We start from the raw sequence: 20,043 nt of genomic DNA on the forward strand, positions 1-20,043 counted from the left end.
TTGGAAGAAGGACCCTGTAGTCTACTTCTGAAAACAATTAGTCAGTGAAAACTTTATGAATAGCATCAGAATATTGTTTGATATAATGCTGGAAGATGAGCCCCTCAGACTGGAAAGCACTCAAAATACAACTGGGGAAGAGCTGCCCCCTCAAAGTAGAGTCGACCTTAATGGCATGGATGGAGTCAAGCTTTTGGGACCTTCATTTGCTGATGTGGCAAGACTCAAAATGAGAAGAAACAACTGTAAGCATCCTTTAACAATTGGAACCAGGAAAGAACAAAGTATGAGTTTAGGAAAATTGGAAGTTATCAAAAATGAAATGGAACACATAAACATTGATATCTGAGGCACTAGTGAGCTGAAATGGACTGGTATTGGCCATTTTAACACAGACAATCATATGATCTACTATGCCAGGAATGACAACTTGAAGAGGAATGGCGTTGCATTAATCATCAAAAAGAACATTTCAAGATCTATCATGAAGTACAGTGCTATCAATGAAAGGATGATATCCACACGCCTACAACACAGACTACTTAATACGACTATTCAAATTTATACACCAACCACTAAGGCCAAAGATGAGGAAATTGAAGATTTTTATCTACTTCTGCAGTCTGAAAGTGATCGAACATGCAACCAGGATACATTGATAATTACTGGAGATCAGAATGCGAAAAATGGAAACAAAGAAGAAGGATCAGTAGTTGGAAAATATAGTCTTGATGATAGAAATGATGCTGGATATCACGTGATAGAATTTTTCAAGACTAGCTGCTTCTTCATTGCAAATACCTTTTTTTGTCAACATAAATGGTGACTGTACAAATGGGCCTCACCAGATGGAATACACAAGAATCAAATCGACTACATCCATGGAAAGAGACAATGGAAAAATGCAATATCACCATTGAGAACAAGGCTAGGGGCTGACTGTGAAGCATACCATCAATTGCTCATATGCAAGTTGAAGTTGAAACTGAAGAAGATTAGAAGAAGTTGACGAGAACCAAAGTACTACCTTGAGTATATCTGACATGAATTTAGAGACCATCTCAAGAATAGTTTTGATGTGTTGAACATTAATGACTGAAGTCCAGATGAATTGTGGAATGACATCAAGGACATCATACATGAAGAAAGCAAGAGGTCATTAAAAAGATAGGAGAGAAAGAAAAGACCTGAATGGATGTCAGAAGAGACTCTGAAACTTGCTTTTGAACATTGAGTAGCTAAAGCAAAAGGAAGAAATGATGAATTAAAAGAACTGAAGATCAAAGGGTGGCTCGAGAAGACAAAGTAATGTATTATAATGACATGTGCAAAGACCTGGAAATGGAAAACCGAAAGGTAAGAACACACTCTGCATTACTCAAGCTGAAAGAGCTGCAGAAAAAATTCAAGACTCAAGTTGCAATACTGAAGAATGCTAGGAGGAAAATATTAAATAGCTCAGGAAGCATCAAAAGAAGGTGGAATACACAGAGTCATTATACCAAAAAGAATTGGTTAATGTTCAACCATTTCAGGAGGTACCATATGAGCAGGAACCAATGGTACTGAAGGACGAAGTTCAAGCTGCACTGAAGGCACTGGAGAAAAACAAGGCTCCAGGAATTGACAGAATACCAGCTGAGATGTTTCAACAAATGGATGCAGCACTAGAAGTACTCATTCGTCTATGCTAAGAAACTTGGAAGACAGCTACCTGGCCAACAGTCTGGAAGAGATCTATATTCATGTCTATTCCCAAGAAAGGTGATCCAACCGAATGCGGAATTTATCAAACAATATCGTTAACATCACACACAAGTAAAATTTTGCTGAAGATCATTCAAAAGTGGCTGCAGCAGTACATAGACAAGGAACTGCCGGAAATTAAAGCCAGATTCAGAAGAGGACGCAGAACCAGGGATATCATTGCTGATTTCACATGGATCCTAGCTGAAAGCAAAGAATACCAGAAAGATGTTTACCTGTGTTTATTGACTATGCTAAGGCATTCGACTGTGTGGATCATAACAAATTATGGATAACATTGCAAAGAGTGGGAATTCCAGAACACTTGATTTTGCTCATGAGGAACTTGTACATACATCAAGAGGCAGTCGTTTGAACAGAACAAGGGGATACTGTGTGGTTTAAAGTCAGGAAAAATGTGTGTCAGGGTTGTATCCTTTCACCATACTTATTCAATCTGCATGCTGAGAAAAAATCTGAGAAGCTGGACTATACGAAGAAGAACGTGACATAAGGATTGTAGGAAGATTAATAGACAACCTGTGTTATGCAGATAACCTTGCTTGTTGAAAGTGAAGAGGACTTGAAGCACTTACTGATGATCACAGACCACACTTTTCAGTATGGATTATACCTCAGCGTAAAGAAAACAAAAATCCTCATGACTGGACCAATAAGCAACGTCACGATAAATGGGGAAAAGACTGAAGTCATCAAGGATTTAAATTTACTTGGATCCACAATCAATGCCCATGGAAGCAGCAGTCAAGAAATCAAAAGACACATTGCATTGGGCAAATCTGCTGCAAAAGACCTCTTTAAAGTGTTGAAAAGCAAAGATGTCACCTTTTTTAAGACTAAGGTGGGCCTGACCCAAGCCATGGTGTTTTCAATCGCCTTATATGCATGTGAAAGCTGGAGGGTGAATAAGGAAGACCGAAGAACAATTGACGCCTTTGAATTGTGGTGTTGGAGAAGAATACTGAATATACCATAGACTGCCAAGAGGATGAACAAATCTGTCTTGGAGGAAGTACAACCAGAATGCTCCTTAGAAGCAAGGGTGGTGAGACTATGTCTCACATACTTCGGACATGTTATCAGGAGGGATGAGTCCCTGGAGAAGGACATCATGCTTGGTAAAGTAAAGGGTCAGCAAAAAAGAGGAAGACCTTCAATGAGACAGACTGATACAGTGGCTACAACAATGGACTTAAGCATAACAATGATTGTGAGGATGGCACAAGACTGGGCAGTGTTTTGCTCTGTTGTACATGGGGCCGCTATGAATAGGTACCGACTCGATGGCACCTCACAACAGCAACAACAATTACCCACAATGTGTTAGGCATTGCGCTAGGCATAGGAGATGCTGTAATGAATTCATGTGGAGGTTATATTTCAGGGAAGTGAAACAGACAAAAAGAAGTAAGCCAACTAATAAATAAAATACTTGAAGATTAATTAAATACTAAGAGAAAAAAATAAGGTATTGAGATAGGCAATAAGAGAGAACATTCTCTTCAGAGCCCAGGAAAAGTTTCACATTTGACTTGAGCCTTCAGGAAAGCTAGGGAGCCAGCCACTTGCAGAGTAGGTTAAGAGCATTACAGACAGAACAATATATGAAAAGACTCTAAGGAAGACAATAGGTAGGTATCTGAGGAACTGAAGGTAAATAGGGTATCTATCTAAGTGAACTTAAAGAGAAGAAGATGAGGTTGGAGAGGAAATGGTAGAGTCTAAACCTTGATGAATATTTTGTCTGTTTAGCACATGTCTATTAGCACCTACTAATTGCAAGTCATTGTTCTAGGAACCAAGATGCAGACATATTAATGACAATAATCTCTAAAGTTCCTAGAGTCAAGGGTTTATATTCTAATAGGAAAAGAAAGAAACACATGGCCTTGTGTGAGTGCACATGCACGCACACACACGTCAAAAAACAAAACTTCAAATGGGGTCAGTGCTATGAGGAAAACAAAGCAAGGTAAAATGATAGAGAGTTGCTTTGGAGGGAGACTTAATTCAGATATAGTGAGGTCAAAGGTGGTTTCTCTGATGATGTGATATTTGAAAAGAGCTGAATGATGAGAAGGAAACAACTATATTTTCCTCAAGAAAAATCTTTCCAGACAGAAAAAAAAAAAGGGCAATGCAAATACCTTGAGTCAGGAATGAACCTGGCAAATTTGAGGACCAGGAAGATGAACACTGTATCTGGAATATGAGAGGGTGAGAGGAGTGGGTAGCTAAGGTCAGAAAGGAAAGTGGGTAGGGCCTTGAAGGCTGAAGTAAGCAGTTTGCATTTTATTCTAGTTTTTGTGAAAAGCCACTTTTTTTAAAGAAGATGTTAAGCAGATGAACGATAAAATCAGATTTAATTTTTTTAAGATCACTATGACTTTCTATGAAGAATGGGCCACAGGGGCATAGAGATGAAATAAAGACAGGAGGTAGAAGGCTTCTCCAGGAGCCTAGATGAAAAATAATGGTTGCATCAAACATGATGGTAGAAGATTGGAAAGAAATGGATGGATTTGAGTAAGATTTGGTGGAAGAACTTGCAGGACTTCCCAAGGATAGGAGAGAAAGTGACCAAAAAAAAAAAAAAAAATCCCTGGCTTTTGACTTCATCAGCTGTCAGAGTGGTGAAATTGTTTACTAAGATGAAAACAAGTGGTAGAAGAGCAACAGGCTTCAGGGATTATGGCAAGAAACTTGGAGGCTATTCTTAATGTATTGGGAAACTACTGAATGGTTCGAAGTAGTAGTTAGCCTATGATCCAGTATATGCTTTCATAAGATCACTTTTCTTGCTCTGTAGATAAAAAAAGGGGAAGAAAGAAGAATAATATTTCAGCGACTGGCTTAAGTAACTGGATAAATGAGTGCCATTTTCTGAAACAGAAAAAAAAATTGAAAAAGATGTACAAATTTGGGGGAAAACAAGAAATTCGTTTGGAACAGGTTAAATGTAAGCTGTCTATGAGACACTAAGTGGTGCTGACAAGTAGAAAACTGGATATGTGTATATAAAGTTCACAAGGAGAGGTCTGGGTCCCATCAGTGTAAAGATGTTATTAAATTTTGTGTGTGTGGATGAGATCACTTAGGGATAAAATTTAAAAAAGAAAGAGAGGGGGCTCAGAACTTAGGAACATCAATATTTAGGATAAATAGAAAAGAAAAAAATAGCAAAAGAACCTGAGAAGGTGTTCCCATTGCTATCGGGGGAAATCCAAAGAAGAATGATGTGGCAAAGGCTAAGAGAAGGGAGTGTTTCAAGAAAAAGGAAATAGTTCACTGTTGTTTGCATCCGAGAACCTGAGTAAAATGAAGACAGAATTTTGTTTATCAGAGTCAATGAAATGGAAATGTTTTGTGCTTTGTGTGCAAGAGTAGTAAAGTAAAATGAGAGTAGAAACCATTCTAATGATGGAGGAGTAACTAGAACATGAAGAAATTAAGGTAAGCAACTCCTTTTAGAATGTTGTCTATATGGAGAAGCAAGAAAAAAAATGAGGCTAATAAAGTTAAGTTAGTGGAATGAATTTGCATACTTTGAAACTGATTCTGTATAAAGGGACAGGTTGGTGATGAAGGAGGGAGTAATTAGCAATTAGAATAAATGAGTAATTAGGCTCAACTAATTAGGTCTTAGAGAAAGCAAAAAGTGATAGGACTGTGCTATAGATCTTCCTCTTTGCCCCTCCAGATTTATTCTTCACCCTTCTTCACCCTGCTCTCTGTCTCAGCAGGCTGACCAGTGTGGATTACATCAACAGTCACCTATGTCTTCTGATTGCTGATTGGGTTTGGCCAGTGGAAAAGCTGTTCAGGAGAAATGAGGAAGAGAGGACAGTGGTGTCATGGTTTTTACGCCCCTGACTTCCTCTCTGTAAGGTTATCTTAGGCTGGCTGTGTTGCTCAACTGAAGGTTACGGCTCTGTTGATGGAGACCTCCTGGATTGGGACTCTGACTAATACAAGAATTAGAACATAAGTTGATTGTTCTGATAAGAAAATGACCAGTTCCCAGTAGAAGAAGGGAAGAAAAATGGATACAGATAAATGGGTTTGGTAGGTTTGATTGTAGGAAGGTAAGGGTGGTCACATGTGATTACTTTTATTTTCTTAGGTGATTTACCAAGAGTTAGAGTGGGAGAAATGAAGAAGATGAGTATAGAGAAAAGTGTATGAAGTGCCATTGCATAGGGTTGGAAATAGAGCCTACCATAAAATAATTTAATGTATTAATTTTAAGTGAAAATAATTAGCAATGTTCAGCAATTCAAGTACAGGCATGAGGAAGGCAAAAGTTATTTAGGGAATGTTTTTTGTTTTAAAGGCCAAGTAACCCAGAAAAAGAGGAGGGAATACGGGAATACTTTGAGAGTACTCCTGGGATAGAAATTATAATTGGCTATGGAATCTAGGCCAGACAACGAAGTGACAACAGGAGAGGGTTGATGAATAGTGGGAAAGTTAAGGGTGGAGTCATTGGACTGGAAGTCTTCATGAGGTTGTAGAATTGTAGGCTGTGGGTGTGATTGAACAACGAGCTGTATGAATAGACAGGAGTCTCTGAGTGTTATAAACGGTTAACACTCTCGGCTGCTAAACAAAATGTTGCAAGTTTTAGTCCATCCAAAGATGCCTCAGAAGAAAGGCCTGGTGATTTACTTCTGAAAAATTAGCCATTGTAAACCCTGTGGAGCACAGTTCTGCTCTAACACACATGGGGTCGCCATGAGTCAGGTTCTGCTAAAAGGCAATTGGTTTGTTGTTTGTTTGTTTTGTATTTTCTGTCAAAATGCTCTGTTCAGTTGTGATCATGGAAGAGAGAGATGGAAGTATGGAGGAAGAGATTTGAAAACTAGTGGGAAATGGGATTAAGAGTTTAGCATGTTGGATACTTCATCAAGGTGGATTATGAATACACAGAAAATGATTATACGAGTTGGGAAAGAGAACAAAATTGCTGTCCAATTGCTAAATATTTAAGGAATAAAGGCTTCCCTTCCCTCTTCAACTTGACAGCAACGGGTTTTTTTTTTTTTTTTTTTTTTTTTATTGTTTCGCTCTTAATAAATCTTTTGACACAGATTTCTTTAAATGACAGTAACTGTGAAGACATAGCCTGGTATGGCAGGGGGCATGAACCTTAGAGGAGCAGGAGATATTGCTTGAGGTAGGGAAAGAAATGATCTGGGAACAGTATTGAAAGGCAGAAGGGCACTAAATGTGCCTTCTATTCTTCTAGGTGGTAGAGGTGATATCAAAAAACAGTCTCCAAGAGAAAGGGCTAAAGGTCAAGTAATAGCTTCAGGGTACAGTCCAGTAAAGCAAGAAGGTGACAGGAGCATTCCAAAAATCAGGTGAGATTGCTGAGTATTGTGCTGATCTCTGAGTAGAATATCCAGAGAACACAGTGCCAGTGTTTAGGAGGATCGGAAGAACAGGAAATTGGTCAGACTAGTGAGTGCACAAAACAGTGTGAGAAAAACCCAGGTCAACAGGAATAGGAAGAAAGATGGAATTAGTCCCGATTGTTTCTGAGATGAGTGTGGGCAAACGGACACATTGCTATTGTATCCAAAACTCCTGTAGCTATGATGGCTCACATGAGATGACTGTGATTCTCTTGCAGGCTGAGAGGAGGTGGCTTTCCTAGATGGACTGGCATGACAGCTTGCTAAGCTTTTTCACTCTGCAGTGGTTTCTCAGAGACCATCTTGCAGGGGCTTTGCCCATGATCAGATAGTAAGGGCTCCCAAATAGCAAGCAGTAGAGCCAATTGCACTCTTGTTTATTCACAGCAGTCAGCCATACTATGGTCCACCTGCCCCCAACAAAATATGCTAATGCATGGATTTTCCTTGCACTTAGTTAATATTCAAATTGCTTACCAGGATCTGTTTGCTGAGCCCTACAGGATTTGACACCCCACACATGTTTCATTCTCATTTTGTTTAAGAACTCCCTTACTCACTGTACTTCCATCACACTGATTGCCATTATCCACTTCTGGAACATTTCAATGTCATATTGGTCTCAGGGTTTTTTACTTGTCGTATCCTTAGCCTGGAATGCTGTTCTTTCAGATTTTCCAATGGCTTGACACCTTTCTAACTTTTAGTTTCAATCTCATCTCTTACCTTTTCAGAAAAGACTTTCAGACACATTACACAATTTTGTCTCATTTTATCTTACTAACTACTCTGTAGAATTTGCTCTCTATCCCATTACTGTGTTTTATAGCACCTGATAGCATCTGAAAGAAGCCCTGACGGCACAGTGGTTAATTGCTTGGCTGCTAACCAAAAGGTCAGAGGTTCAAGCCCACTGGTTAGGTGCACCATGGGAGAAAAATGTGACAGTCTGCTTCTGTAAAAATTACAGCCTTGGAGACCCTGTTGGGTAGTTTTACTCTGTCCTATAGAGTTGCTATGAGTTGGAATCAACTCATCAGTAATGAATTAAAACCATCTGGAGTTATGTGTTCTATTTGTTTAAGCATTTACTATATGTTTCCTCCTCTATATCATGGACTTCCTGGCACAAGGATTTCCCTTTCATACAGAGGAGGCCTGGCATATTTTAGGTGCTCCATAAAATTTTGTTGGATGACTATGCAAACACTTGCTAAATACTAATTTCTTTCTCTATATTCTAAAGTAAACTAGTACATTTTTCTTGTAATTAAATATAAGAGTAATTGCAATCTTCTTGCCCCTACTCCAGTAAAATAAAAGCCCCTACTCCAATTCTCAGCTCTTAGCAAACAAATAGTCAATGACTTTTTTCAGTCATCAATAGATTCCACTGAAAAAGCACACCAGGTATTGATGAAATGGAATAATTAAAATTTGGGTGTTAAAACATGGTGAAATTATATATTACTCCTGTATTTTGCTTACTATATATTATATAGCATATATCACATATCATATATATTATTTATTGTATGATGTTATATGATACATTATATATTCTGTATTATGTATCACATTTTTATTACACAGTCATCGTAAAATTATTATTTTTAAATATCTCTTGTGAAGCACAAATATTCCATTAGCATTGTGAATATCTCCCTTTTTAGTATTTCAAACTATATCAGTTACAATTTGAAGGAAATTGCGTAAATCGACTGTCGTCCTAATTTTGATAATGTGAAATTTTCTATCTTCTGAGAAGCCACAATTCAGACAGTAAGTTGCATGATTAACTGACACGCCTACCTTTGTGTTTATTGTTTGCAGGAAGAACCCTATGTCCTGTTTAAGAAGTCTGACAAACCTCTCTATGGGAATGACCGATTTGAGGGCTATTGCATTGACCTCCTCAGAGAGCTATCTACAATCCTTGGCTTTACATATGAAATTAGACTTGTGGAGGATGGGAAATATGGAGCCCAGGATGATGCCAATGGACAATGGAATGGAATGGTTCGTGAACTAATTGATCATGTAAGTCCCTTTCTCATTTTTCATTACCGTGGGAAGATTGCTAAAAGATTTAGTGATTGATTGATTGATGGTTGGAGATTAGTAATAACAGGCAGCAGAAATATTATTTAGCATTATTATTCTTCTCAGAGATTTTATTCAAGGTAGATATTATTTTTGCCATTAAGTATACAGAATCTTAGAGGGATATGTATTTCTATTAAAAGCCTATGCTTGTCTTAAGTTGACTAGAATCTACTGATTTAATATCTTGAATATTAACTATTTGGTCTTAATTGGTGTGTAATGTTCCAACAATTAATTTTTTCTTCAACTTTATAATAACTTCCTAATCAATAGAGAGAATACAAAAACAAAACCCATGGCCGTCAAGTCAATTCTGACTCATAGCGACCCTACAGGACAGAGTAGAACTGCCCCACAGGGTTTCCAAGGAGCGCCTGGCGGATTTGAACTGCTGACCTTTGGGTTAGCAGCTGTAGCACTTAACCACTACGCCACCAGGGTTTCCACAGAGGGAATAGGTGGTGCAAAATATTAATTTCATGATAAAAATATTCTATTCTAGTATAGGATGCTTATTGTCTTTATAGTAGAAATTAGACACCGATGTCTATATCCACAAAGCATAGAATCAGATATTGCATACAAAAGTAAAACAAAAATATTAAGCATAGTTTTTTTTTATTTATTTTAATTGAATAAGCTGCAGATTTCTTCTTGCCCCCAAAAGCATAATTTCTCAGTGGTGGTATTAATTAATTTATCTTTTTGAAATAAAACTCTGATCTTTTTCAACGTCATTACATCACATTTGACTTTGTATTTTGACATTTTCATAATATTAAAGCGTATTATTCTGCCAAGAGAAAAATTCTACAAAATAATAAGATTATTTTATATGGAAAATTACTGTGAATTTTCAACCGTAATCTAAATAAAAATTCCAACAGCATTTTGAAAATACTTTTTTAAATTTATTATTATTAATTATAAAGAATAGGAGATTCCTCTCTCACTAAATATGTATGTTTGAGGAGATCTATATATTCTCTCTTATGATTTGGTTAGAAACAGAATAACAACACAAACTATCCTTAATATATTTCTTTTATTGATTTGGAATTTACTAAATAAAATCCTAAAATTCTAGTGGTTCTCACTTAAGCATACTTGGATCCAGGTCTTAAAGTATGCCATTAGTGCCTGGCCTCTGTTTTACTGATTTATTATCTTTGGGTTTTGCTTTTTTCTTATAAGTACCATTCTAAAGCATTTTCTTTCTACATGGTGACAAAAATGGTTCATGGTGGCTGTAGGCCAGTGGTTCACAGGTGGGGTGATTTCACCCTCCAAGGGACATCTGGGAATGTGAGAAGACATTTTTGATTACCACACCTTTGGGGGCTTAAGGAGTTGCTACTGGCATTAGGAGTAGAAACTCAGAATCCCACTAAACATCCTACAATGCACAGAATAGCCTTTCACAACAAAATGTTATACAGGTCAAATGTCAGTAGTGCTGAATTGAACAACCCTATTCTAAGCTTACCTGGTTCTTAGAGTCCTCATTCTGAAAGAGAAAAACCCCCAAAAATCAAACCCATTGCCATTGAGTCAATTTCAACTGATAGCAACTCTGTTGGGCTGAGTAGAACTGCGTCATAGAGTTTCCAAGAAGTAGTTGGTGGATTCAAACTGCTGACTTTTGGTTAGCAGCTGAGCTCTTAATCATTATACCATGGTTCCCTTTTCCCAAAGTTTTAGCAAAATCCGTGGGTGGAGGTTTGTTTGGCCAGTTTGGAACATGTGCCTATCAATGAATTTATCTGCATGGCTTGTGGGGAGAGAGGGGTAGTTGGATTGGTTAGGCCTGAGTCATGTGTCCACTCCTGGAACTGTGGGATAGGGTCAACCCCATCTGAATCATGCTTCTTATAATTTTTACATGGGCGTGAATGTAGAGGCAACTGGTATTTATTTCATACCAGCTATGTGCCAAACCCTGGTGGAGTAGTGGTTAAGAGCTACAGCTGCTAAAAAAAGGTCAGCAGTTCGAATCCACCAGGTGCTCCTTGTAAACACTATGGGGTAGCTCCACTCTGTCCTATAGGGTTGCTATGAGTTGGAATCAACTTGACAGCAATGCGTTTGGTTTTTGTTTTTTATCTGCCAAACTGTAATGCTCATTGACGTGAAGGGAAACATCCTAAGCTGCAATGAACTAGCTAGGACATACTATTATAGGACTACTTAAACAAGACAAGGGCAGTTAAATTACTTTCAAGTCCCTGGCTCTAGGTTCTTTACATGTATTTGACAGGTGAAATTTAGTAACTGAACATTACCAAAAGCCTAGTTAGAGATAAAATGGGAAAATCAAGCCAGAAAAGGACAAATATGGGACATATTGTAAAAATAGCTAGGTAAAGGAAGTTAACCCTACAATGAGAAAGATGTAGGGATTACAATTACTCATAATTGCATTGATATTACTTTTGAACTGAATTGCAGTCACTAATATCAGGCTGGCTATATTTATGCAAGCATTGCAAGATTTTTTAATTTTGATAACTGGTATACCACCTTCTTCATCTACCATTTCAAAGGACCCTCCAATGTGTAGGTATGATCTTTTAAATTCATTATGATCTAACCAGGGATGGTTCTTGGTGTTATAATATGAAGATACAGCCTCAGAAGGATATTAGGAGAAAGTGGTTCGCTGAGGAATTTTTAGTCCTTGCAAAATGACATACTTTTCCCCTGCAAACACACACGCACATAGACAGAGACACGGAGCAGTTTTCACAGCATGGTATAATAATAAGTAACCAGTAAGGCAGATGTAGATTCAAATCCTATTTCTTCTATTATTTAGTTGTGTGCCTTGGGCACATTGGTTTAAACTCTTTACGTTTTACTTTTCTGAAACTTAGAGATACTAATAAAGATATTAGGAACAATGTATTGCAAGTTTCAAGTACAGTGCCTGACATATAGTAGGCATTCTATAGAGACATTACTACTAAGTTCAAATGTTGCTTCTTCTTACTTTTCTATCTTTCTACTATAGTGTTTATGAATATTTTTGTTAAGGACTAAAAAGTTAGACATTTAGACAATATTACAATGAGAAAGATGTAGGGATTACAATTACTCATAATTGTATTGATATTACTTTTGAACTGAATTGCAATCACTAATATCAGTCTTAATAGTAAAATTTATTAATTGAACCCTTTGATGTTACAAATATCTCAGTGCTTTCACACTTAAATGACCTACATCTTGTGAAGGGCAATTATATTTTAAAATGAATTAAACATAGGAAAAATTTAATACAGAAACAAATTCACTGTTGGGTTAGCAGTAGGAAAGAAAAAGGTAAAACAATATTTAAGGCATCAGCAAAACAGGGACACTGAATTTTTGAAAAAAAAATAATATTTAAAACAAAATCAGAGTAGTAATTATAGGAAAAAGTCAAAACATTTTTGGACCTCCTTGTACTTATTTTATGATTTATCTTGTTGTGTTGGGTTTGAATTGCATATAAATTCAGGAGCAAGGAGGTATATTTTTCTTGCTTAAATTGTTGAAAATCTTAATCCAGCACTGATCAGATTCATTTTTTTAAAAAGAAAAATTGTCTGGAAACATTTCAAGAAATGATAATACTAAATGTCTACTACAAGAGAAAGCAAAGGAGCAAACAATCTATGGACTTTTTCCTTTAAATAAATGACCTGCTCTTTTTATATGTATGTGTATATATATGTATATGTGTATATATGTATATGTGTGTGTGTGTGTATATATATATATATATATATATATATATATATATATATATAAACTCTGGAAACCCTGGTGGCGTAGTGGTTAAGTGCTATGGCTGCTAACCAAGAGGTCGGCAGTTCAAATACGCCAGGTGCTCCTTGGAAACTCTATGGGGCAGTTCTACTCCTTCCTACAGGGCCGCTATTAGTCAGAATCGACTTGACGGCAGTGGTTGGTTTTATATATAAACTCTAACAGGTCTTTCCCTCAGACTGACCATCATTTGAATTTTTATGATTATTGGTGGCTTGGAGAATTCTATTTGAAGTTTGTTAGGTACCTCTAAAAAGGTGATAGTTTTTGTGAGTCATCAGACTGATTAGAATCTAAATAGGGACACAATTTTTCATATCACTTCACTACATGGTCCTCTGCATTGAGGTATATACGTGGTAACATGCATCTGCTTCAAACATACTGAAAATAACTGGGAAACATAAATAATAGCCATGCCAAAAATGTTCCGCTTTCAAGAAGATTTATTGAAACGGGTGACAGAGATGTTACACAACAAATGTTAAACTCAAGCACCATGATCCTCAGAGAATATATTACATAGTTTCCTAATGGTTTCATTCTTATGTTGCCTTCCAGTGGTCCCAGTGAAAGTGTCTATTCAAGGACCAAGTAAAGAAATAAACGGTGCCATATTTTCCTCTTGAAATTAAAGCATAATCTTTGTATAATATTTTATGAAATATGCTGTCAAACTTTTCATTTTTAAAAGTAAGCTTAGGGATTGAGCTGACATACTAGAGATGAGTACACAGCTTGCTAATGCAACCATTGTATTAAGATGGGCATAAATTTTACTTGTAGCATTTGAGCTGTGTATTCCTTATAGCCACTAACTCATATATGGGCTCATGAGACAACTGTTGTGAGCGTGTTGTTCATAAAACCAACTAGAGTTATTCATTAGCATGAAGGAAAACACCTAAGGTGTAATAAGCTAGCACGTATTATTATGAGATTACTTAAAGGAGGCAAGGGAAGTTAAATTACTTTCAAGTCTCTGGTGATGTTTGCCTGCAATTGGAAAAACTCAGGAAGATTTATGCTTGTTAACATCCATGCATAACTTAATAAAGCAATATACAATGTCTCTGTATGTGCGTGTTAAAAGTAGATCTCAGGTCTGTTCCTACCTCTCCCATCTCATAGCCCTCTGGTTTAAACCCTTGCCACCTCATTATATATTTAGTTTGCACTTCCTGCTTTCTAGATCTCTAGGAATACACCTATATATTGCAGTCAGATTTATATTTAATCATCTGTGTCTTCTGAAAGCTTTCCCATTTCAAAGCTTCACAGAGGTACTGAAAAATTACAGTATAAAATTTAAAGTCCTCATATTGATCTTGTATTTTTTTTCTCACTGTCCCCTGAACACCTAGTGGTCATGAAACTCCTCAGCACTGCTCTCGTCTTTTTTTTTTTTTACCCAATGCTTTTTTTATATAAGCATAGGGAAAAATTAATACAGAAATGTATATATGTATATATATTTACTCTTTCTCTGTACAGAGTATATACCGTATATATATATATGTGTGTATGTTTATAATATACATGTATATGTATATAATTATAAAATATTTATAAAATTCCTGGGTTGTGCAAATGGTTAATGTGCTCAGCTGCTAACTGAAAGGTTGGAGGTTCAAGTCTGCCTAGAGGTGCCTGAGGAGAAAGATTGGTGATCTATTTCCAAAATATTAGCCATTCAAAACCATATGGTTCACACTTCTCCTATGACACGCATGGTCTCACCATGAGTCAGAATCAGCTTGATGGCCACTGACTGGTTGCAGAGAGAGAGAGAGAGAAAAAAGAAAGGGAGAGGAAATGACTACATAAAATTTTATTTGGTATAAATGAAAATATTTGAGAAATGAGCTCATACTAATTTAATAACTTTGTCTTTTAGGGCTGACTTTTTTTTATGTAAATTACAGTACAGTGATTTTAAGAGTCTCTGCCTAGGCAATTGTCAGCACTTCTCCTTTAGCTGTGTAGCCTTGGGAAAGCTATTTATTCTGTCGTAGAGTCAGTTTCATCGTATGTACAACGGGAATAATGATACCTCATAGAATGAAGACATGGATTAAATTTTAATATCTGAAAGTGGAATTATAGCCTCGTTTAATTTACTCAAATGCATAAATGGGACAGGAGAGATGAGAGAAAGCTGGAGAGAGAAAATAATAGAAAGAAAACCAAAAAACCCAAATCTGTTGCTGTTGAGTCGATTTCGACTGATAGCGACGCACAGAACAGAGCAGAACTGCCCCATAGGGCTTCCCAGGAGCAGCTGGTGGACTCAAACAATTTAAATGTTGTAGGACACAGATGCCAATTCCTCTACCCCTTATGCCTCCCTGTGTGAAAAGCTTTTGGCACTGACGTATACTCTCATGTTTAAAGATACAGATTATTTTTTAAAAATATAACCTCTAATCAAAATACTACTTAATCCCGGATGCAATTAAAGGTACAGAATTTAGTTCAAAGACTGGATGATTTAAAGGATTTTCAAGTGATATTTCAAAACCTGACACTAATTTAAGTGATGAGTGCACTGCACAGGTCAAAGTGTGTTGCCTGGAATGTAGGAAACACTCCCGACAAGGAGCTCTTGTGGTCACCATTATTATTATTACTACTACTGCTATCAGTTTACACAAAGAGGTACCAGCCATTTTCATATGCTTAGTGCTTTTTTTTTTTTTTTTTTTAGTGCTTTATACCCATTGCCCTTGAGTCCATTCTGACTCATAGGATATTATTTATATTGACTATTAAATACTGAACTAATTTACAGGATTATTGTGGAACCGTAATTACAATATATTTAAAACAAACTTTACTATATGTGTGTTATAATGCTATCAAAGAAAATGGAAAATAGTCTTATAAATAAAATTGAAAAATGAGATATTTTATAAGTCTTATTCTCCACTCCTTTACCTCATTAGAATTGTATAGATTAGACTAAGAGCTGACTTATTAAAAAGTAACATTTAAATATAAAGCTTATCTCTTTTATAGATGCCAAAGAACTAGATAACTTCTCTGTTCTTTAAGAGATCTGTGTTTTAGTATTATTAACTATTAAAAAAAAATTAACTATTGGAGGTTGATAAAAGCGTGCATTATGCAAAAAATGCTATTTGTTTTTCTTTAATGATGCTCTTTTTTATAACTTCAAGTGCTGTTGAAATCCTAAAAGTAAACAAACAAAACTTGATTATTTGACAGGTTTTTTTAAAAAAGCAGAATGAAAAATAAATTGTTTCACTTTATAAAACAGTTCTGTTAAAGTGGAAAGTCTGTTGAGATCTTTATTTTACAATACTCTCAAGAAGACCTGTAATGCTGTGGCTTTCCAACCGCATGAACGCTTCTCAGCATGCTGCCTTAGCATTGCAATTGGTATTTAACACTATCAAACCTTTTATTATTCATAAGTCACCCTTAGAGGACCTTCCTATATTTCGCTCTTGCCTCCTTATTGCTCTTTTATTATATACAAGGAAGGAAATCAAATACTTGTTTTTCAGGGAACTTAAAAAGGCTCCAGGTATTATTACAGAAATGGAGAAACTAAATCATAAAACAGTTTCTATAAACGGGAATTGACTTGCACCGTGGCTTTGAATTTTGATAGCATATTGTTTTGATTTTGCACTCTAGTGGAAGCACTCTAGAATTCTGGTGTAAAGGCTTTTGGATAGTAGTAATATTGTTATCACTATCTTTTTTTTTTTAATTTTAGGGACAATAGCTATAGAAGCAAAAATTTATTTTTAATCTCCTGTGACTCAACAGTGACAACTGATAACATTTTATTACCTTTGCTTCAAGTCTGTTTTAAAATAAAAGTTAAAACATTACCAATAATGTTGAAGCCCCTTAACCAAAACCCAAACCAAACCCATTGCCATAGAGACCTTATAGAACAGCATAGAACTATCTCATACAGTTTCCAAGGTGCGGCTGGTGGATTTGAACTGCCAACCTTTTGGTTAACAGCCATAGCTCATAACCGCTCACCACAAAATTTCTCAATGTAGCAATTTTCCAAATAAAATTACATTTCCCTTATCCCTCTCAAAACGTAACCACTATTGTCAGTTAGGCACTGAGTCTGGGTTTTATGCTGTGTAAATTGCTCAGTAGTTTTCCAAAGTAGGAATATGTCAGTTTTATGTAACCAGTCCCCTACTACTAGACGTTTAAACTATTTTCAGTGTTATGCTATGAAAACAATGCTGTTGTATGCAAGAGCTTCTCTTGGGATATCCTGAGAAGTGGATCGTTGGTCAGAATTAATGTATATTTGCAGTTTCATTAGGTATTGAATATACTGTTCTCCAAATTGTTTTACCAATTTACATTTCCACCAACAGTTTATACGAGTTTCTGTTTCCCAACAAATATCACTAATATCTGAAATTCTCGCTATTTGAATTTGGCCAGTCTGATGACAAATGAAAGTTTCATGCTTTCATTTTCAGTTCCCTGATCACTAGCCCCCCTACTTTTTTTTTTTGCCCTCATTCATACAAGTTCTGTTTTCTCATTTGAATTACCCATTTTCTTCCTTTTGCCCTTTCCAATGAATGCATTACAAGTATTTTTTTTCCATCAGGACCTTGTCTTTTAATTTTGTTTAATGTATATGTGAGTACATGTAGGGATGTGTTTGTGTTTGTGTTTGTGTGTGTGTGTGTGTGTGTGTGTATTTTGGTATGGGATTTTAAAGTTTCAGTTTGTCAACTTTACTCATTTTTCATTTATTGTTTGTGTTATTTTATCATTTTTGGAGAAACCCTTCCATATCTGGAGTTCATAAAGATTTTATTTTATTTAATATTTTTAGGTTTTTGTCTTTGAAATTTAGATCTTTAATTCACTCATAATTGATTTATTAAGTAAGTACACACTGGTTTGATTTCAACTTAAGTAGAAGTTTGAGGTTTTTTTCTACTTCCTTCATGAAGATATACCCCAAATATTCAAAGCTACCAAATATTTATTAATAATTTTTCTCTCTTTTTAAGAAAACAGCTTGGAAAGCAAGTGATTTTTGCTACAAGTGAAAAGTCCTGCAACTATTGTCTCAAACATTACAGTCTGGGAATTATGGAAAGTACATGATGACATTTTTGAAAAGGGCTAATGTAGTCCTTTTCAAAAATAAACTGTAAAATAGTTCAGAGTTTTGAGAGAGTGAATCCAGAAATAGAATATCACAAACCAGTCTAATCTGGTTTTTGCTATAAAACATTATGGATCATCAGAAATTGTTTCTCAAATGATCCTTAACAACCATTTATTGAGTGCCTATTCTGGGAAAGGAAACCCTGGTGGTGTAGTGGTTAAATGCTACAGCTGCTAACCAAACGGTTGGGAGTTCAAATTCACCAGGCGCTCCTTGGAAATTCTACGGGGCAGTTCAACTCTGTCCTATAGGGTCGCTATGAGTCAGAATTGACTTGATGGCAATGGGTTTATTTTTTTGTGGTATTCTGGGAAAGACACTGTGTATAGCATTAATAGCATCTCAAAGTTAATGACCACACTTTATTTTAAAAATGAAATAAAACATGTTAGGTGTTAAAATTTTCTTTAAACACTAGTGTATTGAAGAATTTCTCCTCCCTCTGTGTAGCTTTACAATAATATTGAGGTTATGCTTAGAAATAATTTAGTATTTTTAAGTTAAAAATTTAAAATGTACACTTTTCTTCTTTTATTAATATGTTGTATTCTCCAGGATTTTTTGAGAAATTCTCCCTGTAACAACCATCTTTTGGCAATTTGCTATTGAATTGCAATATTAGAGCAAAAGCAACAGCTACGGATTTCTTTACCATGCAAATGTATCACAAACCACTTACAGTAATTAGAACACCAGTTAAAAATATTTTAGCCATAAAAAGTACCAGAAAAAAAAAATAGCTCAAAGACATAATTCGAAGGTTAAGAAGAAATAAAATTTATATTATAGGGATTCCCCTTCCCCTTACAAAATAGTAGACAACTAATCAGTCTCATACCACAGGGCACTGAATCTTTTCCTCTACATAGTCAGAACAGGCTTCTTAAAAAAAAGCTTTTCAAAAGTTTCTCAGATGAACAAAAGAAAAATGATTGGAATGGAGAAGACTTGAAGGTGGGAATTTGATGACTAAAACAAATAAAGGATTATATAAAAATAGAGGTGTAAATATTAATTAAAGGCAAGGATATTCCTGGAGGACGCTGCCCACATGAGCATGTCCAGAATCTAGAAGTATTTGAAGTCCATAATAAGCAGTTTGTATTTGATTCAGAGAGTGAATTTACACTGACACCATCGAAGCAGTGGCCTGGAAAACTTGTTTATAGGTGCCAGAAGGAACGTCTGTGTGTTATTATATGATAAATACTGATTGGCATTTAGTATTATCAGAGAAGCAGAATAAGTGCTGCAGATGATAAGAGATATAAACAAATGTGGTTGTCTTAATGTGACATTTTCTTTACAACACAAAACAAATGTAACAAAAACAAAATAAAGAAAAGCCCTAAACACAAAACTTAAAAAAAAAAAGAAGGGGAGAGCAAAAACATAAATTTTCTCAATAGACCAATATTTCCTTTCATATAAAAGTATGCCAGGTTGGTTTCCAAAGTGAATTTGAATAATAATACAGTTGCTAAGATAAGAGATTTTTCATATTATTCTTGAAAGGAAGTATATTTTAATTATTAATTTGACATTTTTGTGCCAGTCATAGTTTTAGGTTCTGAGAATATAAGATAATTACGAATCTTAGGTAAAATAAACTCTTAAATAATTTTTATATACTCTAGGCAGTACAATAATAGATATATTTCCAAAAATATTTTTGGAAACTTGAGGCCTGTATCTAATCCTGCTTGGGTGGGAAAATGTCTGAGAAGTCTTTGAGCTTGAATTGTAAGA

General features: G+C 35.7%; 1 protein-coding gene across 5 annotated transcripts in view; it reads left to right on the forward strand.

Annotated features, from left to right (window-relative positions):
• Positions 1-20,043, forward strand: part of GRIK2 (glutamate ionotropic receptor kainate type subunit 2) — a 771,122-nt gene that overhangs the window by 509,960 nt on the left and 241,119 nt on the right. For 4 of the 5 annotated variants that reach the window (XM_003404322.4, XM_064289255.1, XM_064289257.1 and 1 more), the window contains exon 10: positions 9,018-9,224. In XM_003404322.4, the coding sequence (XP_003404370.1) occupies positions 9,018-9,224 (207 nt within the window). Of the gene's footprint in view, positions 1-9,017; positions 9,225-11,938; positions 11,942-20,043 lie in introns of all 5 variants that reach the window. The other variant, XM_023543384.2, reaches the window with a different exon arrangement.

The sequence above is a fragment of the Loxodonta africana genome, chromosome 1, assembly GCF_030014295.1.
Source record: "Loxodonta africana isolate mLoxAfr1 chromosome 1, mLoxAfr1.hap2, whole genome shotgun sequence".
In the NCBI taxonomy this organism is placed as follows: Eukaryota; Metazoa; Chordata; class Mammalia; order Proboscidea; family Elephantidae; genus Loxodonta; species Loxodonta africana.